This window comes from Theropithecus gelada, chromosome 3 (assembly GCF_003255815.1).
Source record: "Theropithecus gelada isolate Dixy chromosome 3, Tgel_1.0, whole genome shotgun sequence".
Lineage (NCBI taxonomy): Eukaryota > Metazoa > Chordata > Mammalia > Primates > Cercopithecidae > Theropithecus > Theropithecus gelada.
The window spans coordinates 164,631,515-164,649,420 of record NC_037670.1 but is presented as its reverse complement, the minus strand read 5'-3'; the positions used below and the strand labels follow the sequence as shown (position 1 = coordinate 164,649,420).

Genomic DNA, 17,906 nt, shown 5'->3' with positions numbered 1-17,906 from the left:
AAAAAAAAAAAAAAAAAAAAAAAAAAAAAAAAAATTATTTTCTTAAAATGTATCTAGAAATTACATCTAAAATTTGACATTTGTTGGCATAAAGTTCTTCATGTTATCCTCTTACCTACTGAATATCTGTGGCATTTGTAATGACATTGTGTCTATTCTTCATACTGGATATTCGTGCCTGTTTTCTCTTTATATTAATTTTGTTGGTTTTTTTAAAGAACTTGTTTGAGGCTCTGTTTGCTGTTTTGTTAATTTTTGCTTATGATTTTTATCCTTTGTTTTTGGTATTAAAACTTTTTTGTGGGTCTTCAGTTCATTAATTTTCAGCCTTCTAACATAAATATTTAAAGCTGTACATTTCCCTGTATGTATAGTATACAACACATTTTGATATGTTTTCGTTATTTAACCAACATATTGTCTGATTTCCAGTGTTTTTCTTTGATCCAAATGTTGGTCTATTTTTTACTATCTGCATTTCTTAATTTCTAAACATAGAGGCTTTCTTTAGCTTACCTGCATTATGAACATATATATGGTTTAGATCTTGGACTTTGATGAGACTTGTTTATGGTCCTGGAATATGGTTGAATTTTGTAAGTGTTCTGTGTGTGTTTGAAAAGAATGTGTATTCTGCAGTTGCTGGGTACGATATTCTATTTATGGCCATTGAATCAACTTTATATTGTTCAAATTGAATATATGCCTACTGATTTTTTGGTTTTTGTTCACTTTATCTCTTACCAAGAGAAATATTTGAAAATCTTCCGCTGTGATTGTGGAGTTATTTCTCCGTGTAGTTCTGTCTAGTTATTGTTTTCTATATTTTCATATTGTGTTATTTAGTACAAATTCTAAGTGGTTACATATGTCTTTCTGGTGAATTGAATCCTTGGTCATTATGAAATAACCCTTTATTAATGACAGTTACACCCCCTTTCTTTTGGACTCTTGGTATCTTTTCCCCATCCTTTTATTTGAAACCTTTCTATATTTTTAAATATGGTATGTATGCATATTTAGCTTGTTTAAAAATCTGGCCAGATACAGCGGCTCACACCTATAATCCCAGCACTTTGGAAGGCCAGGGCTCGAGGACTGCTTGAAGCCAGGAGTTTGAGACCAGCCTGAGCAAAATACTGAGACCCCATCTCTACACAAAAGAATTAAATCCAGTGAAATGGTCTTTCTTTTAACTGCAGTATTTAGTAAATTACACTTAATGTAATTCTGTTTCTTTTTCTTTCTTGTCTTTTTGGATTGATCGTTTCATATTTCACTTTTTTATCTTTTTATTAATTTGGAAGTTGGATAGTTTTATATTTGGTGGTTACTCAAAATCTGAAGTTAATCTTTTTAACTTGAGAACATTTTAACTTTTTTTTTCTCACCCCATTTCCGTTCCTACAGAACTGAGAGAAGATGGTTTCCAGCCTCAAGCTTACCTAGTACAGGGAGTGAAAGCACTGCATACTGCTTTAAAATTATGGATGAAAAAAGAAGTAAGTTGTTTCGACAGTGAAATCACTGTGTTTTATGTTGCAAGATTAGGAAAACAGAGTCCTTGTGCTATTTTGACAGCACATGTGAATGCCAGTAGTAGAGGGAATAGAAATCGTGCTTCATATACAACCTCCATTTTATTATTCAGTATATACAAATGTACTGGTTTCTGTTATGAGAATAAAGTATTTAGATATTTCTTTAATCTTTGATCTGGAAAAGAAAGTAATTAAAGTATATTTAGGAAATTGACTAAGAAATGAACATATAGATATGGAATAATAATAAATAACATTGAGCTCTTATAGTTGTGCTGTAGTGTGCTGAGAGCACTGTGCTTTGTCTTTATAAACATAATCTCATTTAATCCTCAAAGCCAACTGTGTGAGGTCTAGGTGCTATTGGTACCACAATTCTACATATGGGAAAGCCAGGGTTCAGAGTTAAGTAACTTGCCCAAGAGAACTGGTGAAATTAGGACTTAAAACTTAGATCTCTGGGACTGCAAAGCCTATGCTCTTTACCACTCTGCTAGATTTATGTAGAAGTGAAGGAAAGGAGAGTCCAAATTTCAAGCATGAGCTTTCCATTTTCATGAAAATATGAGCTAGTTGTTTGCATTTGAATCCCACCACCTCCAGATCTTCATTTAGAATTAGTGTTTCCTTCCCTTATGCATCCATGCTGTATTTCTTGTGCCTATGGGCTTAAAACAAATGTTTATAAAGTAATATATTCGTGTTTCTTTCAACTGGGTCTGTGAGCTCTTGAACAGAGACTGTCTTTCTCATCTTTATTATAACTCCGTGGAACTTTGCATATAATACGATACATGCATATGTGAGCTGATGAAAATAAATGTCTATATTTTCTTTTTTTTTTTTTTTTAACAGAGTCTCAATCTGTTGCCCAGGCTGGAGTGCAGTGGTGTGATCTCGGCTCACTGCAACCTCCGCCTCCTGGGTTCGAGTGATTCTCCTGCCTCAGCCTCCTAAGTAGTTGGGACTACAGGTGCGCGCCACCACGCCCAGCTAATTTTTGTATTTTTTAGTAGAAATGAGGTTTCGCCATGTTGGCCAGGCTGGTCTTGAGCTCCTGACCTCAGGTGATCCACCCACCTTAGCCTCCCAAAGTGCTGGGATTACAGTCATGAGCCACTGCACCTGGCTGTGTCCGTATTTATTTCTTGATTGTCCCCTTGAAATAAAAATCTTGCTCTTAAGAAATACTGGGAGACAGTAATTAATAGGTTACTGTCTCAATAATTTTATACTCCCTTTTCACTGTATTATCATTGCTTCATATCTACCAGAGCACAACACTGTGGAAGTATTCAGGAAAATAAAAATCATGTCCTCCACTGTGAAAGACCTTATTGTCTAGGTGACAAGAAAAGCCATAAGCAAATTTAAAACTGTTTAACAAGATAAAAATAAAATAAAGCATATGTTGCCAAAACGGTATAATTTGTATCCTACTGAAGGCTTTAGATGTGTGATTCTCAAATTTGTGACTTTATCACTTTATCAGAATTGCCTTTAGAGCTTTTTTTTTTTTTTTTTTTTTTTTTTTGAGACCGAGTCTCACTCTTGTGCAGGCTAGAGTGCAGTGGCACAATCTCTGCTCACTGCAGCCTTTGCTTCCTGGGTTCAAGTGATTCTCCTATCTCAGCCTCCCGAGTAGCTGGGATTCCACGCCCGGCTAATTTTTATATTTTTAGTAGAGACGGGATTTCACCATGTTGGCCAGGCTGGTCTGGAACTCCTGACCTCAAGTGATCCGCCAGCCTCAACCTCCCAAAGTGCTGGGTTTACAGGTGTGAGTCACCGTGCCCAGCCTTCCCCTTTCCTATTGATGGGATCTCTTCTATTTTGCTTTTGCCTATTAAAAGAAAAAAAAGTACAAAAATGTATTCAAATTAGACTTCCCAAGAGAAACTAGGATTCCTTTAGTGTCTGTGTTCTCCTTAAAAATCCTTATGCATTATGAATTAAATGTTAAGCTTAATTTGTTACTTTACTAATTAGTAGTAGTAGTTAGAATTACAGTAGGCTTTGAGGAGTAGAGTACAAGGTTACTACTCAATATAAAGCAAAATTAACTGTGAGACAAGTCTGTTTTTAACATAGTCTAAGAGGATTTTGTATGTTAATGAGAATCTCCTTAGAAGGCATTATACCAGCTACACAAACTCTGAAACCTGGCTTACTAGTATTTGGTGATGTCTGTAACAGTCTAGAGAATCCAAAAATTGGTTTAGTAAATTTGTTTTTACATATTAAAGTGTAAATAACTTTGGTTTTCTTATTTTTATTAATCCAAATACAGCTTGTATCTGAACATGCCTTTGAAATTCCAGACAATGTTAGACCTGGACACCTTATTAAAGAACTTTCTAAAGTAATTCGAGCAATAGAGGTAAGAGTAGAAACTGTCATGTAAATGCTTGGTTATTATCTGCTTTGAGAAGCAAATGGATCTATCCCCACTCTACAAGTATTTCAAAACTCTTACACACTTAGAAGAAATATAATGAGCTGAGTATTTGGAGGTTTCTCAGGTTTTCAGGCTTCTGACGTCCTTGAGAGAAATTTGTAATATTGTATTCTCATGAAGTAATAAGGAAACAGTTACCAGGTTACTTTAGGATACTTAAAAAAATAAAAAATACGGAGTACAAACAGTAGAACTTTTAGATCCAATTAATTTCAGCTACCCAGAGAGGAATACATGTTTGTATCGTTAGAACAAGAGAAGAAATGTAAGGTGAGTGAGTCAAGCTAGGGAAGCTGGGATGGAGAGAGGGATGATAAGCAGTAGAGTGGGGCAAGGAGATGCTTAGGTAAATGCCCTTTAATAAAAGCTCAGAAAATCTGATTAGATATTTTAATTTATTAAGAGCTATTCTTGGTGTTTAAGAAAGGGTGTTTTAAAGTAATTCTTCAAGAAGGTTGTTCTGTTAGTGTCTAGCTTAAATTGAGAGGAAATTAGGTGGAGGAATGGAGGCCAGCTGATGATTTAACAGCTTATATTAGGGCTGTGTTTGGAGAATGAAAAGAGGTATACATTTACAAAATATTAAAATGCTTGGTTTAATATCAGTGGATAGAATATGTAATTCTCAGTGTGTTCAGATACAGGAGAAAAATATGTTCTGTTTTTAAAGTGTTATAGTAATCACATTTAAATTGGTTTGATATCAAAAGTCATCTATCTGATCTTAAATATATATGTAAGTTTATACATATATAAATATCATGCATGATAACCAAAATGAAGAATAAACTTACAATGAAAGGTGTGATTCTATATAAAAAAACTATAAATCTTTACTTATAGAAGTAAAACAATAGTTAAATAAATGGGAGTGTCATCTCTGAAAATGTCAATCAACTCTAAATTAGTATTACAAATTTAAAGTGGTAGAATACACTTGGAAGAATAATTAGACTGTCCCAGAGAGCAGCCAGTCCAGGATGGATCAGGGGAATGAAAGGATCCATATTTGTTATGACCTGAAATTCAAGTTTAGCTGGGTGTCTTATACTTTATCTGGCAATCCTATCCAGGAAGGATGTCTCCAGAGAAAAATATAAAATTATTAGATCACCAAATGTGTTTGAATGTTTGTATTCTTCTAGTGGATAATTTGGGAATCAATTAGTGATTGAATAAGGGAATATAATGACAATATGTTATGTGTCACTGAGTTAATAATTTTTACTGAGTCCAATTTACTGAATATTGAAGGAAAGGGAGGTATGTGCATGTTTAAGAGAGATGTGTAAGGATTAAGACTTCATCTTGCATGATAGGAATTCAGTAATATCTGAAGCTGAAAACAGTATAAACATGTCATTTTATAATTTGGAGGCAAATAACTGGAGGGAAAACCATTTAGAAGAGTTGGAAGTCCTGGCTATATACCTAGAAGAATTGATAGCAGTGACTCAAACAGGTATTTGTGCATCAATGTTGATAGCAGCATTATCTGCAGTAGCCAGAAGGTAGACCAAGCAACCCAGGTGTCCATCAGCAGGTGAATAGATAAAGTGTGGTACATACTCACAGTGGAATACTACTCAGCCTTATAAAAGAAGGAAATGCTGACTGGGAGGGTTCCAAGATGGCCAAATGGGAACAGCTCCAGTGTACAGTTCCCAGCGTGAGTGACGCAGAAGATGGGTGATTTCTGCATTTCCAACGGAGGTACTGGGTTCCTCTTACTGGGGCTTGTTGGACAGTGGGTGCAGCCCACGGAGCGTGAACTGAAGCAGGGCAGGGCATCGCCTCACCTGGGAAGTGCAAGAGGTTGGGGAATTCCCTTTCCTAGCTAAAGGAAGCCATGACAGATGGTACCTGGAAAATCAGGACACTCCCACCCTAATACTGCGCTTTTCCAATGGTCTTAGCAAACAGCACATGAGGACATTATATCCTGCGCCTGGCTCAGAGGGTCCCACGCTCACGGAGTCTTGCTCACCACTAGCACAGCAGTCTGAGATTGAACTGCAGGGCGGCAACGAGGCTAGGGGAGGGGCGTCTGCCATTGCTGAGACTCAGTAGGTAAACAGAGCTGCCGGGAAGCTCAAACTGGGTGGATCCCACCACAGCTCATGGAGGCCTGCCTGCCTCTGTAGACTCCACCTCTGGGGGCAGGGGATAGCTGAACAAAAGGAGCAGAAACTTCTGCAGACTTAAACGTCCCTGTCCAACAGCTTTGAAGAGAGTAGTGGTTCTCCCAGCATGGAGTTTGAGATCTGAGAATGGACAGACTGCCTCCTCAAGTGGGTCCCTGACCCCGGAGTAGCCTAACTGGGAGACACCTCCCAGTAGGGGGCGACTGACACCTCATACAGCTGGGTGCCTCTCTGAGATGAAGCTTCCAGAGGAAGGATCAGGCAGCAACATTTGCTGTTCTGCAATATTTGCTGTTCTGCAGCCTCCGTTTGTGATACCCAGGCAAACAGGGTCTGGAGTGGACATCCAGCAAACTCCAACAGACTTGCAGCTGAGGGTCCTGACTGTTAGAAGGAAAACTAACAAACATGAGGGACATCCACACCAAACCCCATCTCTAGGTCACCATCATGAAAGACCAAGGGTAGATAAAACCACAAAGATGGGGAGAAAACAGAGCAGAAAAGCTGAAAATTCCAAAAATCAGAGCACCTCTTCACCTCCAAAGGAATGCAGCTCCTTGCTAGCAATGGAACAAAGCTGGACGAAGAATGACTTTTGACGAGTTGACAGAAGTAGGCCTCAGAAGATCGGTAATAACAAACTTCTCCAAGCTAAAGGAGGATGTTCGAACCCATCACAAAGATGCTAAAAATCTTGAAAAAAGATTAGATGAATGGCTAACTAGAATAACCAGCATGGAGAAGACGTTAAATGACCTGATGGAGCTGAAAACCATGGCCCAACAACTGTGTGACGCATGCACAAGTTTCAGGAGCCGAATCGATCAACTGGAAGAAAGGGTATCAGTGATTGAAGATCAGATGAATGAAATGAAGTGAGAAGAGAAGTTTAGAGAAAAAAGAGTAAAAAGGAACGAACAAAGCCTCCAAGAAATGTGGGACTATGTGAAAAGAGCAAATCTACGTCTGATTGGTATACCTGAAACTGAAGGGGAGAATGGAACCAAGTTGGAAAACGCTCTTCAGGATATTATCCAGGAGAAGTTCCCCAACCTAGCAAGGCAGGCCAACATTCAAATTCAGGAAACACAGAGAACACCACAAAGATACTCCTTGAGAAGAGCAATTCCAAGACCCATAATTGTCAGATTCTCCAAAGTTGAAATGAAGGAAAAAATGTTAAGGGCAGCCAGAGAGAAAGGTCGGGTTACCCACAAAGGGAAGCCCATCAGACTAACAGCGGTTCTCTTGGCAGAAACTCTCCAAGCCAGAAGAGAGTGGGGGCCAATATTCAACATTCTTAAAGAAGAGGATTTTCAACCCAGAATTTCATATCCAGCCAAACTAGACTTTATAAGTGAAGGAAAAATAAAATCCTTTACAGACAAACAAATGCTGAGAGATTTTGTCACCACCAGGCTTGCCTTACAAGAGCTCCTGAGGGAAGCACTAAACATGGAAAGGAACAACCGGTACCAGCCACTGCAAAAACATGCCAAATTGTAAAGACCATCGATGCTGGGAAGAAACTGCACCAACTAACAAGCAAAATAACCAGCTGACATCATAATGACCGGACCAAATTCACACGTAACAATATTAACCTTAAATGTAAATGGGCTAAATGTTCCAATTAAAAGACACAGACTGGCAAATTGGATAAAGTGTCAAGACCCATCAGTGTGCTGTATTCAGGAGACCCATCTCACGTGCAGAGACACACACAGGCTCAAAATAAAGGGATGGAGGAAGATCTGTCAAGCAAATGGAAAACAAAAGCAGGGGTTGCAATCCTAGTCTCTGATAAAACAGACTTTGAACCAACAAAGATCAAAAGAGACAAAGAAGGCCATTACATAATGGTAAAGGGATAAATTCAACAAGAAGAACTAAGTATCCTAAATATATATGCACCCAGTACAGGAGCACCCAGATTCATAAAGCAAGTCCTTAGAGACCTACAAAAAGACTTCAACTCCCACACAATAATAATGGGAGACTTTAACACGCCACTGTCAACATTAGACAGATCAACGAGACAGAAAGTTAAAAAAGATATCCAGGACTTGAACTCAGCTCTGCACCAAGCAGACCTAATAGACATCTACAGAACTCTCCACCCCAAATCAACAGAATATACGTTCTTCTTAGCACCACATCACACTTACTCCAAAATTGACCACATAGTTGGAAGTAAAGCACTCCTTGGCAAATGTAAAAGAACAGAAGCTATAACAAACTGTCTGTCGGACCACAATGCAATGAGATTAGAACTCAGGATTAAGAAACTCACTCAAAACTGCACAACTACATGGAAACTGAACAACCTGCTCCTGAATGACTACTGGGTACATAATGAAATGAAGGCAGAAATAAAGATGTTCTTTGAAACCAATGAGAACGAAGACACAACATACCAGAATCTCTGGGACACATTTAAAGCAGTGTGTAGAGGGAAATTTATAACACTAAATGGTCACAAGAGAAAGCAGGAAAGATCTAAAATTGATACCCTAACATCACAATTAAAAGAACTAGAGAAGCAAGAGCAAACAAATTCAAAAGCTAGCAGAAAGCAAGAAATAACTTAAGATCAGAGCAGAACTGAAGGAGATAGAGACACAAAAAAACCCTTCAAAGAATCAATGAATCCAGGAACTGGTTGTTTGAAAAGATCAACAAAATTGATAGACCGCTAGCAAGACTAATAAAGAAGAAAAGCGGAGAGGCAATAAAAAATGATAAAAGGGATATCACCACCAATCCCACAGAAATACAAACTACCATCATAGAATACTATAAACACCTCTACACAAATAAACTAGAAAATCTAGAAGAAATGGATACATTCCTGGACACATACACCCTCCCAAGACTAAACCAGGAAGAGATTGAATCCCTGAATAGACCAATAACAGGCTCTGAAATTGAGGCAATAATTAATAACCTACCAACCAAAAAAAGTCCAGGACCAGACGGATTCACAGCCGAATTCTACCAGAGGTACAAAGAGGAGCTGCTACCATTCCTTCTGAAAATATTCCAATCAATAGAAAAAGAGGAAATCCTCCCTAACTAATCTTATGAGGCCAGTATTATCCTGATACCAAAGCCTGGCAGAGACACAACAAAAAAAATTTTAGACCAATATCCCTGGTGAACATGGATGCAAAAATCCTCAATAAAATACTGGCAAACCAAATCCAGCAGCACATCAAAAAGCTTATCCAACATGATCAAGTTGGCTTCCTCCCTGGGATGCAAGGCTGTTCAACATAAGCAAATCAGTAAATGTAATCCATCATATAAACAGAACCAAAGACAAAAACCACATGATTATCTCAATAGATGCAGAAAAGGCCTTTCACAAAATTCAACAGCCCTTCATGCTAAAAACTCTCAATAAATTCGGTATTGATGGAACGTATCTCAAAATAATAAGAGCTATTTATGACTGACCCACAGCCAATATCGTACTGAATGTGCAAAAACTGGAAGCATTCCCTTTGAAAACTGGCACAAGACAGGGATGCCCTCTCTCACCACTCCTATTCAACATAGTATTGGAAGTTCTGGTCAGGGCAATCAGGCAGGAGAAAGAAAGAAAGGGTATTCAGTTAGGAAAAGAGGAAGTCAAATTGTCCCTTTTTGCAGATGACATGATTTAGAAAACCCCATTGTCTCAGTCCAAAATCTCCTTAAGCTGATAAGCAACTTCAGCAAAGTCTCAGGATACAAAATCAATGTGCAAAAATCACAAGCATTCCTATACACCAATAACAGACAGAGAGCCAAATCATGAGTGAACTCCCATTCACAGTTGCTTCAAACAGAATAAAGTACCTAGAAATCCAACTTACAAGGGATGTGAAGGACCTCTTCAAGGAGAACTACAAACCACTGCTCAACGAAATAAGACAACACAAACAAATGGAAGAACATTCCATGCTCATGGATAGAAAGAATCAATATCATGAAAATGTCCATACTGCCCAAGGTAATTTATAGATTCAGTGCCATCTCTTCAAGCTACCATGACTTTCTTCACAGAATTGGAAAAAAGTACTTTAAAGTTGATATGGAACCAAAAAAGAACCCACATTGCCAAGACTTATTCCTAAGACAAAAGAACAAAGCTGGAGACATCATGCTACTTGACTTCAAACTATACTACAAGGCTACAGTAACCAAAACAGCATGGTACTTTTTTTTTTTTTTAACCAAAACTGAGATGTAGACTAATGGAACAGAACAGAGCCCTCAGAATTAATACCACACATCTACAACCATCTGATCTTTGACAAACCTGACAGAAACAAGAAATGGGGAAAGGATTCCCTATTTAATAAATGGTGCTCGGGAAAATTGGCTCATATGTAGAAAGCTGAAACTGGATCTCTTCCTTACACCTTATGTGAAATTTAATTCAAAATGGATTAAAGACTTAAATGTTAGACCTAAAACCATAAAAACCCTAGAAGAAAACCTAGGCAGTTACATTCAGGCATAGGCATGGGCTAGGACTTCACGACTAAAACACCATAAGCAATGGCAACAAAAGCCAGAATTGACAAATGGAATCTAATTAAACTAAAGAGCTTCTGCAGAGCAGAAGAAACTACCATCAGAGGGAACAGGCAACCTACAAAATGGGAGAAAAATTTTGTAATCTACCCATCTGACAAAGGGCTAATATCCAGAATCTACAAAGAACTTAAACAAATTGACGAGAAAAAATCAACCCCTTCCAAAAGTGGGCAAAGGATATGAACAGACACTTCTCAAAAGAAGACATTTATGCAGCAGACATATGAAAAAATGCTCATCATCACTGGCCATCAGAGAAGTGCAAATCAAAACCACAATGAGATACCATCTCACACCAGTTGGACTGGCGATCATTAAAAAGTCAGGAAACAACAGGTGCTGGAGAGGATGTGGAGAAATAGGAACACTTTTACACTGTTGGTGGAACTGTAAACTAGTTCAACCATTGTGGAAGACAGTGTGGCAATTCCTCAAGGATCTAGAACTAGAAATACCATTTGACCCAGCCATCCCATTACTGGGTATATACCTAAAGGATTATAAATCATGCTGCTATAAAGAAACATGCACAAGTATGTTTATTGTGGCACTATTCACAATAGCAAAGACTTGGAACCCACCCAAATGTCCATCAATGATAGACTGGATTAAGAAAATGTGGCACATACACACTATGAAATACTATGCAGCCATAAAAAAGGATGAGTTCATGTCCTTTGTAGGGACATGGATGAAGCTGGAAACCATCATTCTGAGCAAACTGTCGCAAGGACAGAAAACCAAATACCGCATGTTCTCACTCATAGGTGGGAATTGAACAATGGGAACACTTGGACACAGGGTAGAGAACATCACACACTGGGACCTGTTGTGGGGTGGGGGTAAAGGGGAGGGATAGCTTTAGGAGATATACCTAATGTAAATGACGAGTTAATGGGTGCAGCACACCAACATGGCACGTGTATACATATGTAACAAACCTGCATGTCGTGCACATGTACCCTAGAACTTAAAGTATAATAAAAATTAAAACGAAGGAAATGCTGACACATGCTACAGCGTGGATGAACCTTGAAGATATTTTGCTAAGTGAAGTAAGCCAGTCACCAAAGGACAAATCTTATAAAATTCCACTTATATGAGGTTCCTAGAGGTGTCAAATTCATAGAGAACGCAAGTCGAATCATAGTTGCTAGGGGTTGGCGGGAAGGGAGAATGGGAAATTATTGTGTACTGGGTACAGTTTCAGTTTGTGCAGATGAGAAGGTTCTGGAGATGGATGGCAGTGATGGTTGCACAACACTGTGACTCTACTTAATGCCACTAAACTGTACACTTAAAAATTGTTAAAATGGCAGATTTTATGTTTATGTTACCACAGTAAAAAATTTTGCAAGTGGTTGCCTCTGGAGAATGAGAGTCAGGGATGGGGAAGAGGAGACTGCTATTTTTCATGATATGCTTATAGAATAATTTTTAAAACTACATAGATGTATCATTTTGTTTTAAAAAGTAATTAATTTATTCAAATATGTACGTGAAAAGAATGTTCGTTGTCGGAAAGAACGGCAGCCTAAATGGCTACCAGTAAGTATTAGGTCAGAAAATTAAGCTATATCCATACAGTAGAATGCAACACAGCCTTTAATAAGATATTGAAAATCAAGGCCCACTGCAGTGGCTAATTTAACACCTGTAATCCCAGCACATTGGGAAGCTGAGGCAGGTGGATCCCCTGAGCTCAGGAGTTCAAGACCAGCCTGGGCAACATGGCAAATCCCTGTCTCTAAAACATTAGCCTGGTGCAGTGGCGTGCGCCTGTAGTCCCAGCTACTTGGGAGGCTAAGGTAGGAGGATTGCTTGAGCCCAGGAGGCAGAGATTGCAGTGAGACAAGATTGCACCACTGCACTTAACACACTGCAGCCTGGGTGACAAGAGCGAGACCCTGACTCAAAAAAAAAAAAAAAAAATCAAATATGTTCACGTATATTATGTTGGGGAGAGAAGGGATATAAAGGTCTCAGCAAAGCTTTTTGAATCTCAGGGTTTAGTCTTTTTTGTGTTTATATGGTTAAACTGAATGGTTTTTGTTTTCAAAAATATTTTTATGGATGACTAGTTAGTCATGTATGTATGTAGTAGCCTTCTCATAAAAATACCCTGATTTTAATCCTTAAAGGAGGAAAACGGCAAACCAGTTAAATCTCAGGGAATTCCTACTGTGTGTCCAGTTTCACGATCCTCAAATGAAGCAACTTCCCCATACCATTCCCGAAGAAAGATGAGGAAACTTCGAGATCATAATGTCCGAACTCCTTCTAACCTAGACATCCTAGAGCTCCACACAAGGGAGGTCCTCAAAAGATTAGAGATGTGTCCATGGGAAGAGGCAAGTATTATGTTTCATGACAACAAAAAGAAACTTGGCTGTTCCTTAAAGTCTTCAAAGGCTTAATAAGAGAATAGTCTGACTGTTGTTGATATCTAATCTTGGCTGCGGCATTGTAGAGATCAACCAGTAGTTATGCCTGTGACAGGGAGCGGTGCTAAATCTTTCTAGGTTTTAGTGTAGAATTTGAATGAATAGACCTCATTCGATTGCTGATATGTTTATTGAGTCTTTAGCAAGTACCACTTCCTCTTCTAGGCTCTGGAGAACATTGTGAGCAAAACTTAAGTCCTTGCCCCTCATGAAGCTTCCATCCTAGTTCAAGCTGGAAGGATGGGGAGACAGAGACATATACTAAAATAATATAATTTCAGATGATAAGTGTTACTTTAAAAACCCAAAACAATAGAACAACAGAATGAAGAGGGATGAGGTAAAGCTGGCTGCTTTAGCTAAGGTGGTCAGAGAGTCTCTCAGGTTTGAACCGACAGCTGAATAACAAATAGGAAGAAGTCAAATGGTTACTCGGTGGTTGGAGGAATCACATTACAGGCAGAGGAAGAGCAAATGCTGAAAGCCTCTGCTTGAGCCAGCAGTCAGCCTGGAGGACTGTTAGACTGGGAGACTGTCAGACGAAACTCTTAAACTTTGTGAAGTGCTGGCCTACTGGACAAAGGGGAAAGTGGAAGGCAGTAATGAGATCAGTGTAGCGCCTTTGCAGAACATGGTAGTGACTTTCTAGTGAGCTCTGCATCATCCATACTTTTACATCCCAAGTAGGAGATAAGCAACCATTTTAAATGAGTAAGATCGAAGAACCAGGTGCTGTGGTGTGGGCCTGTAGTCCCAGCTACTTAGGAGACTAAGTCAGGAGGATCATTTAAGCCCAGGAGTTTAAGGCCAACGTAGCTAGATCCTGGCTTTTAAAAAAAAAAAAAAAACCCATATATATAAAACTTTCTTAAATATTTTAAATTGTATGTAATTATATTGTTTTAAGATTATGTTGTTCTAAACTGTAATCATCAGAGAAGATTAAGCTTATTATGAAAGTTTTTATTTATTATTAAGGGAAAAATCACTATGAAAAGGAAGTCTTTTTTCTACATTAAAAACCAGCTACTACCTTTATGTCGCATGGTGACCCTTGTTCGTAGTGGTAGCAGCGTGGTGACCTGTAAGTTGCTGACTCGGTATTAGATGAAGGATGGGTGAATGGAAAGGCCCAGTAGCTAGCACTTTAGCAGGAAGAAGCAAGGGGAAGAGAGCTAAAATACTCTGAGGCAGCACTTCTCCAGTTTTTCAGCTTTCTGTAAGAATGACATTTCTTTGAATTCACTTTATGCATATTTTATGTTTTACTTTCTAGAATGCATTTCATGGTTAATGGCCCTCCAGAAAGATGAGCCATACTCTTGCTTTGGCTTTAGGAACTCTGGAGTGCCATACTGCTGCATATCCCCAAGCCCAGGTGGCTGCCTGTATCTTTGAGATGCAGAACCATGGGGGAGGTGGTGGTATACTGTATTCCTTCAGTCAAGCAGGGCTACCTGAGGGTGGATGGTAAGTAAGTTCTGCTTTTATACCTTCAGGACATCTTGAGCTCTAAACTGAATGGAAAATTCAACAAACATCTCCAACCATCTTCCACGGTACCTGAATGGAGAGCGAAAGATAATGATCTACGATTACTGCTGACAAATGGAAGAATAATTAAGTATGTAAAGTAAATCAGAGTATCAAATAGATTAATTTTCATTGGGTTTCCTTTGTTCATTTAACCCAGTGATCCTCAACCCTTTTGGCACCAGGGACCGGTTTTGTGGAAGACAATTTTTTCTCAGCCAGGGAATGGTTTTGGGATTAAACTATTCCACCTCAGATCATCAGGCATTAGATTCTCATAAGGAGTGTGTAACCCTTGGACATGTGTAGTTCACAATATGGTTCACGCTCCTGTGACGATCTAATGCTGCCACTGATCTGACAGGAGACAGAGCTCAGGTGGTAATGCTCACTGGCCCACTAACTAACCTCCTGCTGTGCGGCCCAGTTCCTCACAGGCCACGGACTGGTACCAGTCTATGGCCCAGGGGTTGGGGATCCCTGTTTAATCTGTAGTGAGCTCAGTGGCTCACACCCGTAATCCCAAGTTGATTTGGGAGTCTGAGGTGGGAAGATCTCTGCGACTAGGAGTTTGAAACTAGCCTGGGCAACTTAGCGAGACTCCATCTCTACAAAAAACTAAAACTAAATTAGCCGGGTGTGGTGGCCATGCCTGTAGTCCTGGCTGCTTGAGAAACTGAGGTGAGAGGATCGCTCGAGCCCAGGAGTTCAAAGTTACAGTGAGCTATGATTGCACCACTACACTGCAGCCAGGGCAACAGAGCAAGACCCTGTCTCAAAAAACAAACAAAAAACAAACCTCAGATCCCTAGTACATACTATTGCACAGTTGATTGAAATATCGGGACAGTGTCTCCATTCTCTACTCTTTGTAAATTAAGGGAGAGGGGAATAAATACTGTTTGGCTACAGAGTCTTGCACTATATTCTAACTTGATTATATTTCCTTCTTGATACAGAGATGAAAGACAGCCCTTTGCAGATCAGAGTCTTTATACAGCAGATAGTGAAAATGAAGAGGATAAAAGAAGGACAAAAAAGGCAAAAATGAAGATAGAAGAGCGTTCAAGAATAGAGGGAGTAGAAAATGAAGAATCTCAAAAACCACTGAACAGTATGTTTTAATGGTTATTTTAAAGATCTTTTCATTACTAATATAATATGTAAAGTAACTTGCTAATTTTGAAGTTCTTAAGTTTATAATAGCAGAAAAGTTTTGTGTCCCTAAAACTGTCTTGAAAAATCTGAAGTATGTCTGAGTAGTTCGCCCATCAGAGAATTGCTGAACATGAATGCCCAGTGAGGTGTAGTGGCCAGGCATGGTGTTCTCAGTGAGGGGGATGTATGTGGATTAGAGATGCACTCCTCTAGTCAGTTTTTAAAGAGTCACTTGAAAGCTCATGCATATTATAGGCCTCTACCCCCCAAAATAAAAGTTTCAAGTTTAATTTAATTTTACATATAACTTCAGGTACCATGTATATGGTTTTCAGAATTAGGAAGTATATATGATTAGCTAATCTGAAGCTGTTAGTAATCCATGTATTGTGGTTTTAATTGATTACTTGTTGACAAGAAGGTCTTTACTGGGTTATTAATTGGTTATCATCAGTATGGCAAAATAGTAACACCCCTTCTCCTTAAGGTCTTTCTTCTTTGAATTAAGCCTTAATTTCTCAACATATTTCAGGATCTCTGTATTCCTTTCTACTTTAAAAAGTAGTTCGAATGAATATTTTGGTACTTGACAAATAAATGTTTCAGATAACTAACATTTAATCCATGTTGAACACCCCAGTTCCTGCTAATTTGAGTAAAATTGGCACTGCTGTAGTTGGTGACTCTGCCTTTGCACACATGCCAGGTGCTAATCAACAGGAATCCATCGAACCATTGCTCTATGTCAGTGCCTCATGAAAGAGAAAGCCCAGTTTATAAGCATGTTGAATTCACTATCTACGTGAATGCTTTTTATGTTTGGGAAAGTTATCTTTTTGTTTTCTAATGATACAACTAATGCAAAAGGAGAAGTGTGAAACGCATCTAGTAGCTAATTTTAGTTTCAACATTTTTCTTCTGGAAAGAAATATAAAACAGTCAATGTATCCAAATAAGGAATATATAATTATGGAAATACCACACTTAATATTTGAGAATATACTTCAGTCTGTATCTTGGCCAATTATGGAGAAAGACCTTAAGGGGAGAAAGAAATAAAGAAAATAAAAGTGAAAAAGGAAGGTAGAGCAAGAGATTGAGAGACATCACAAGCTGGGTGGACTTTAGATATCACTTTGTCACCTTGTTCATCATAGTCAAATGACTTTCTATTTTTCTCTCATCTTTTCATTCTTTTTCAGGGTTTTTTACACGTGTGAAATCAGAACTCAGGAGTAGATCATCAGGATATTCTGATATTTCTGAGTCAGAAGACTCTGGACCCGAGTGCACTGCACTGGTACGCCTGAGACCCCGTGGCTTGTACGTTATTTGATGGAAAGATGAGCATCACGTAACTTCTCCTGGAAGGAAGGCAAATGACAGCTTTTCTCAAAGCTTGTCTCTGACTTATGTAGCCCAGGGTCTTCTGTGGTGGTCAGTGTACACACACGCCATCATGTGACCATTCACATTTGAGACATAGAGCTTTTGTCTGATTTTGGAAAGGGTAGAGGGAGAGACTCCTTTGCTTATACTATTCTTGTTTCATATTTCTCATGGATTATGTTTTATTTTACCTTGAAGCCTATACTGTGTATTTTTTTAAGGTAGTATGTTCAGCTAGTTAATAGAGATTATCATTTTTTTCCATGTGAAATACAGAAATAATTCCATGATAATTAAGATTCTGACTTTCCCTAGATGTATAAAATCTTTTTGGACTAATTTATACAGACTTGGTCAATTTCTTATGTAGCTTTGTTTCGTGTAATTACTATCTCAGAAAAATAACTTTACCACTGAAGAGTCTGAAAGTTCAGGTGATGAAAAGAAACAAGAAATAACATCCAACTTTAAGGAGGAATCTAATGTGATGAGGAACTTCCTTCAAAAGAGCCAGAAGCCATCTAGAAGTGAAATTCCAATTAAAAGGTAGGCTTGCTGATAGTAGTAAGTCTTATTATATTGTAAGATAAATACTATGAACATTTTTTTTAGTTTTACATTTTACCAAAAATGTCATCAGAAAAAATAG

General features: G+C 38.5%; 1 protein-coding gene across 1 annotated transcript in view; it reads left to right on the top strand.

Annotated features, from left to right (window-relative positions):
• Window positions 1-17,906, top strand: part of KDM7A (lysine demethylase 7A) — a 90,131-nt gene that overhangs the window by 65,075 nt on the left and 7,150 nt on the right. Inside the window, exons 10-16 of the mRNA XM_025381221.1 lie at window positions 1,411-1,502; window positions 3,832-3,921; window positions 12,875-13,084; window positions 14,677-14,801; window positions 15,670-15,824; window positions 17,071-17,168; window positions 17,655-17,803. Of these exons, the coding sequence (XP_025237006.1) occupies window positions 1,411-1,502; window positions 3,832-3,921; window positions 12,875-13,084; window positions 14,677-14,801; window positions 15,670-15,824; window positions 17,071-17,168; window positions 17,655-17,803 (919 nt within the window). The remainder of the gene's footprint in view (window positions 1-1,410; window positions 1,503-3,831; window positions 3,922-12,874; window positions 13,085-14,676; window positions 14,802-15,669; window positions 15,825-17,070; window positions 17,169-17,654; window positions 17,804-17,906) is intronic.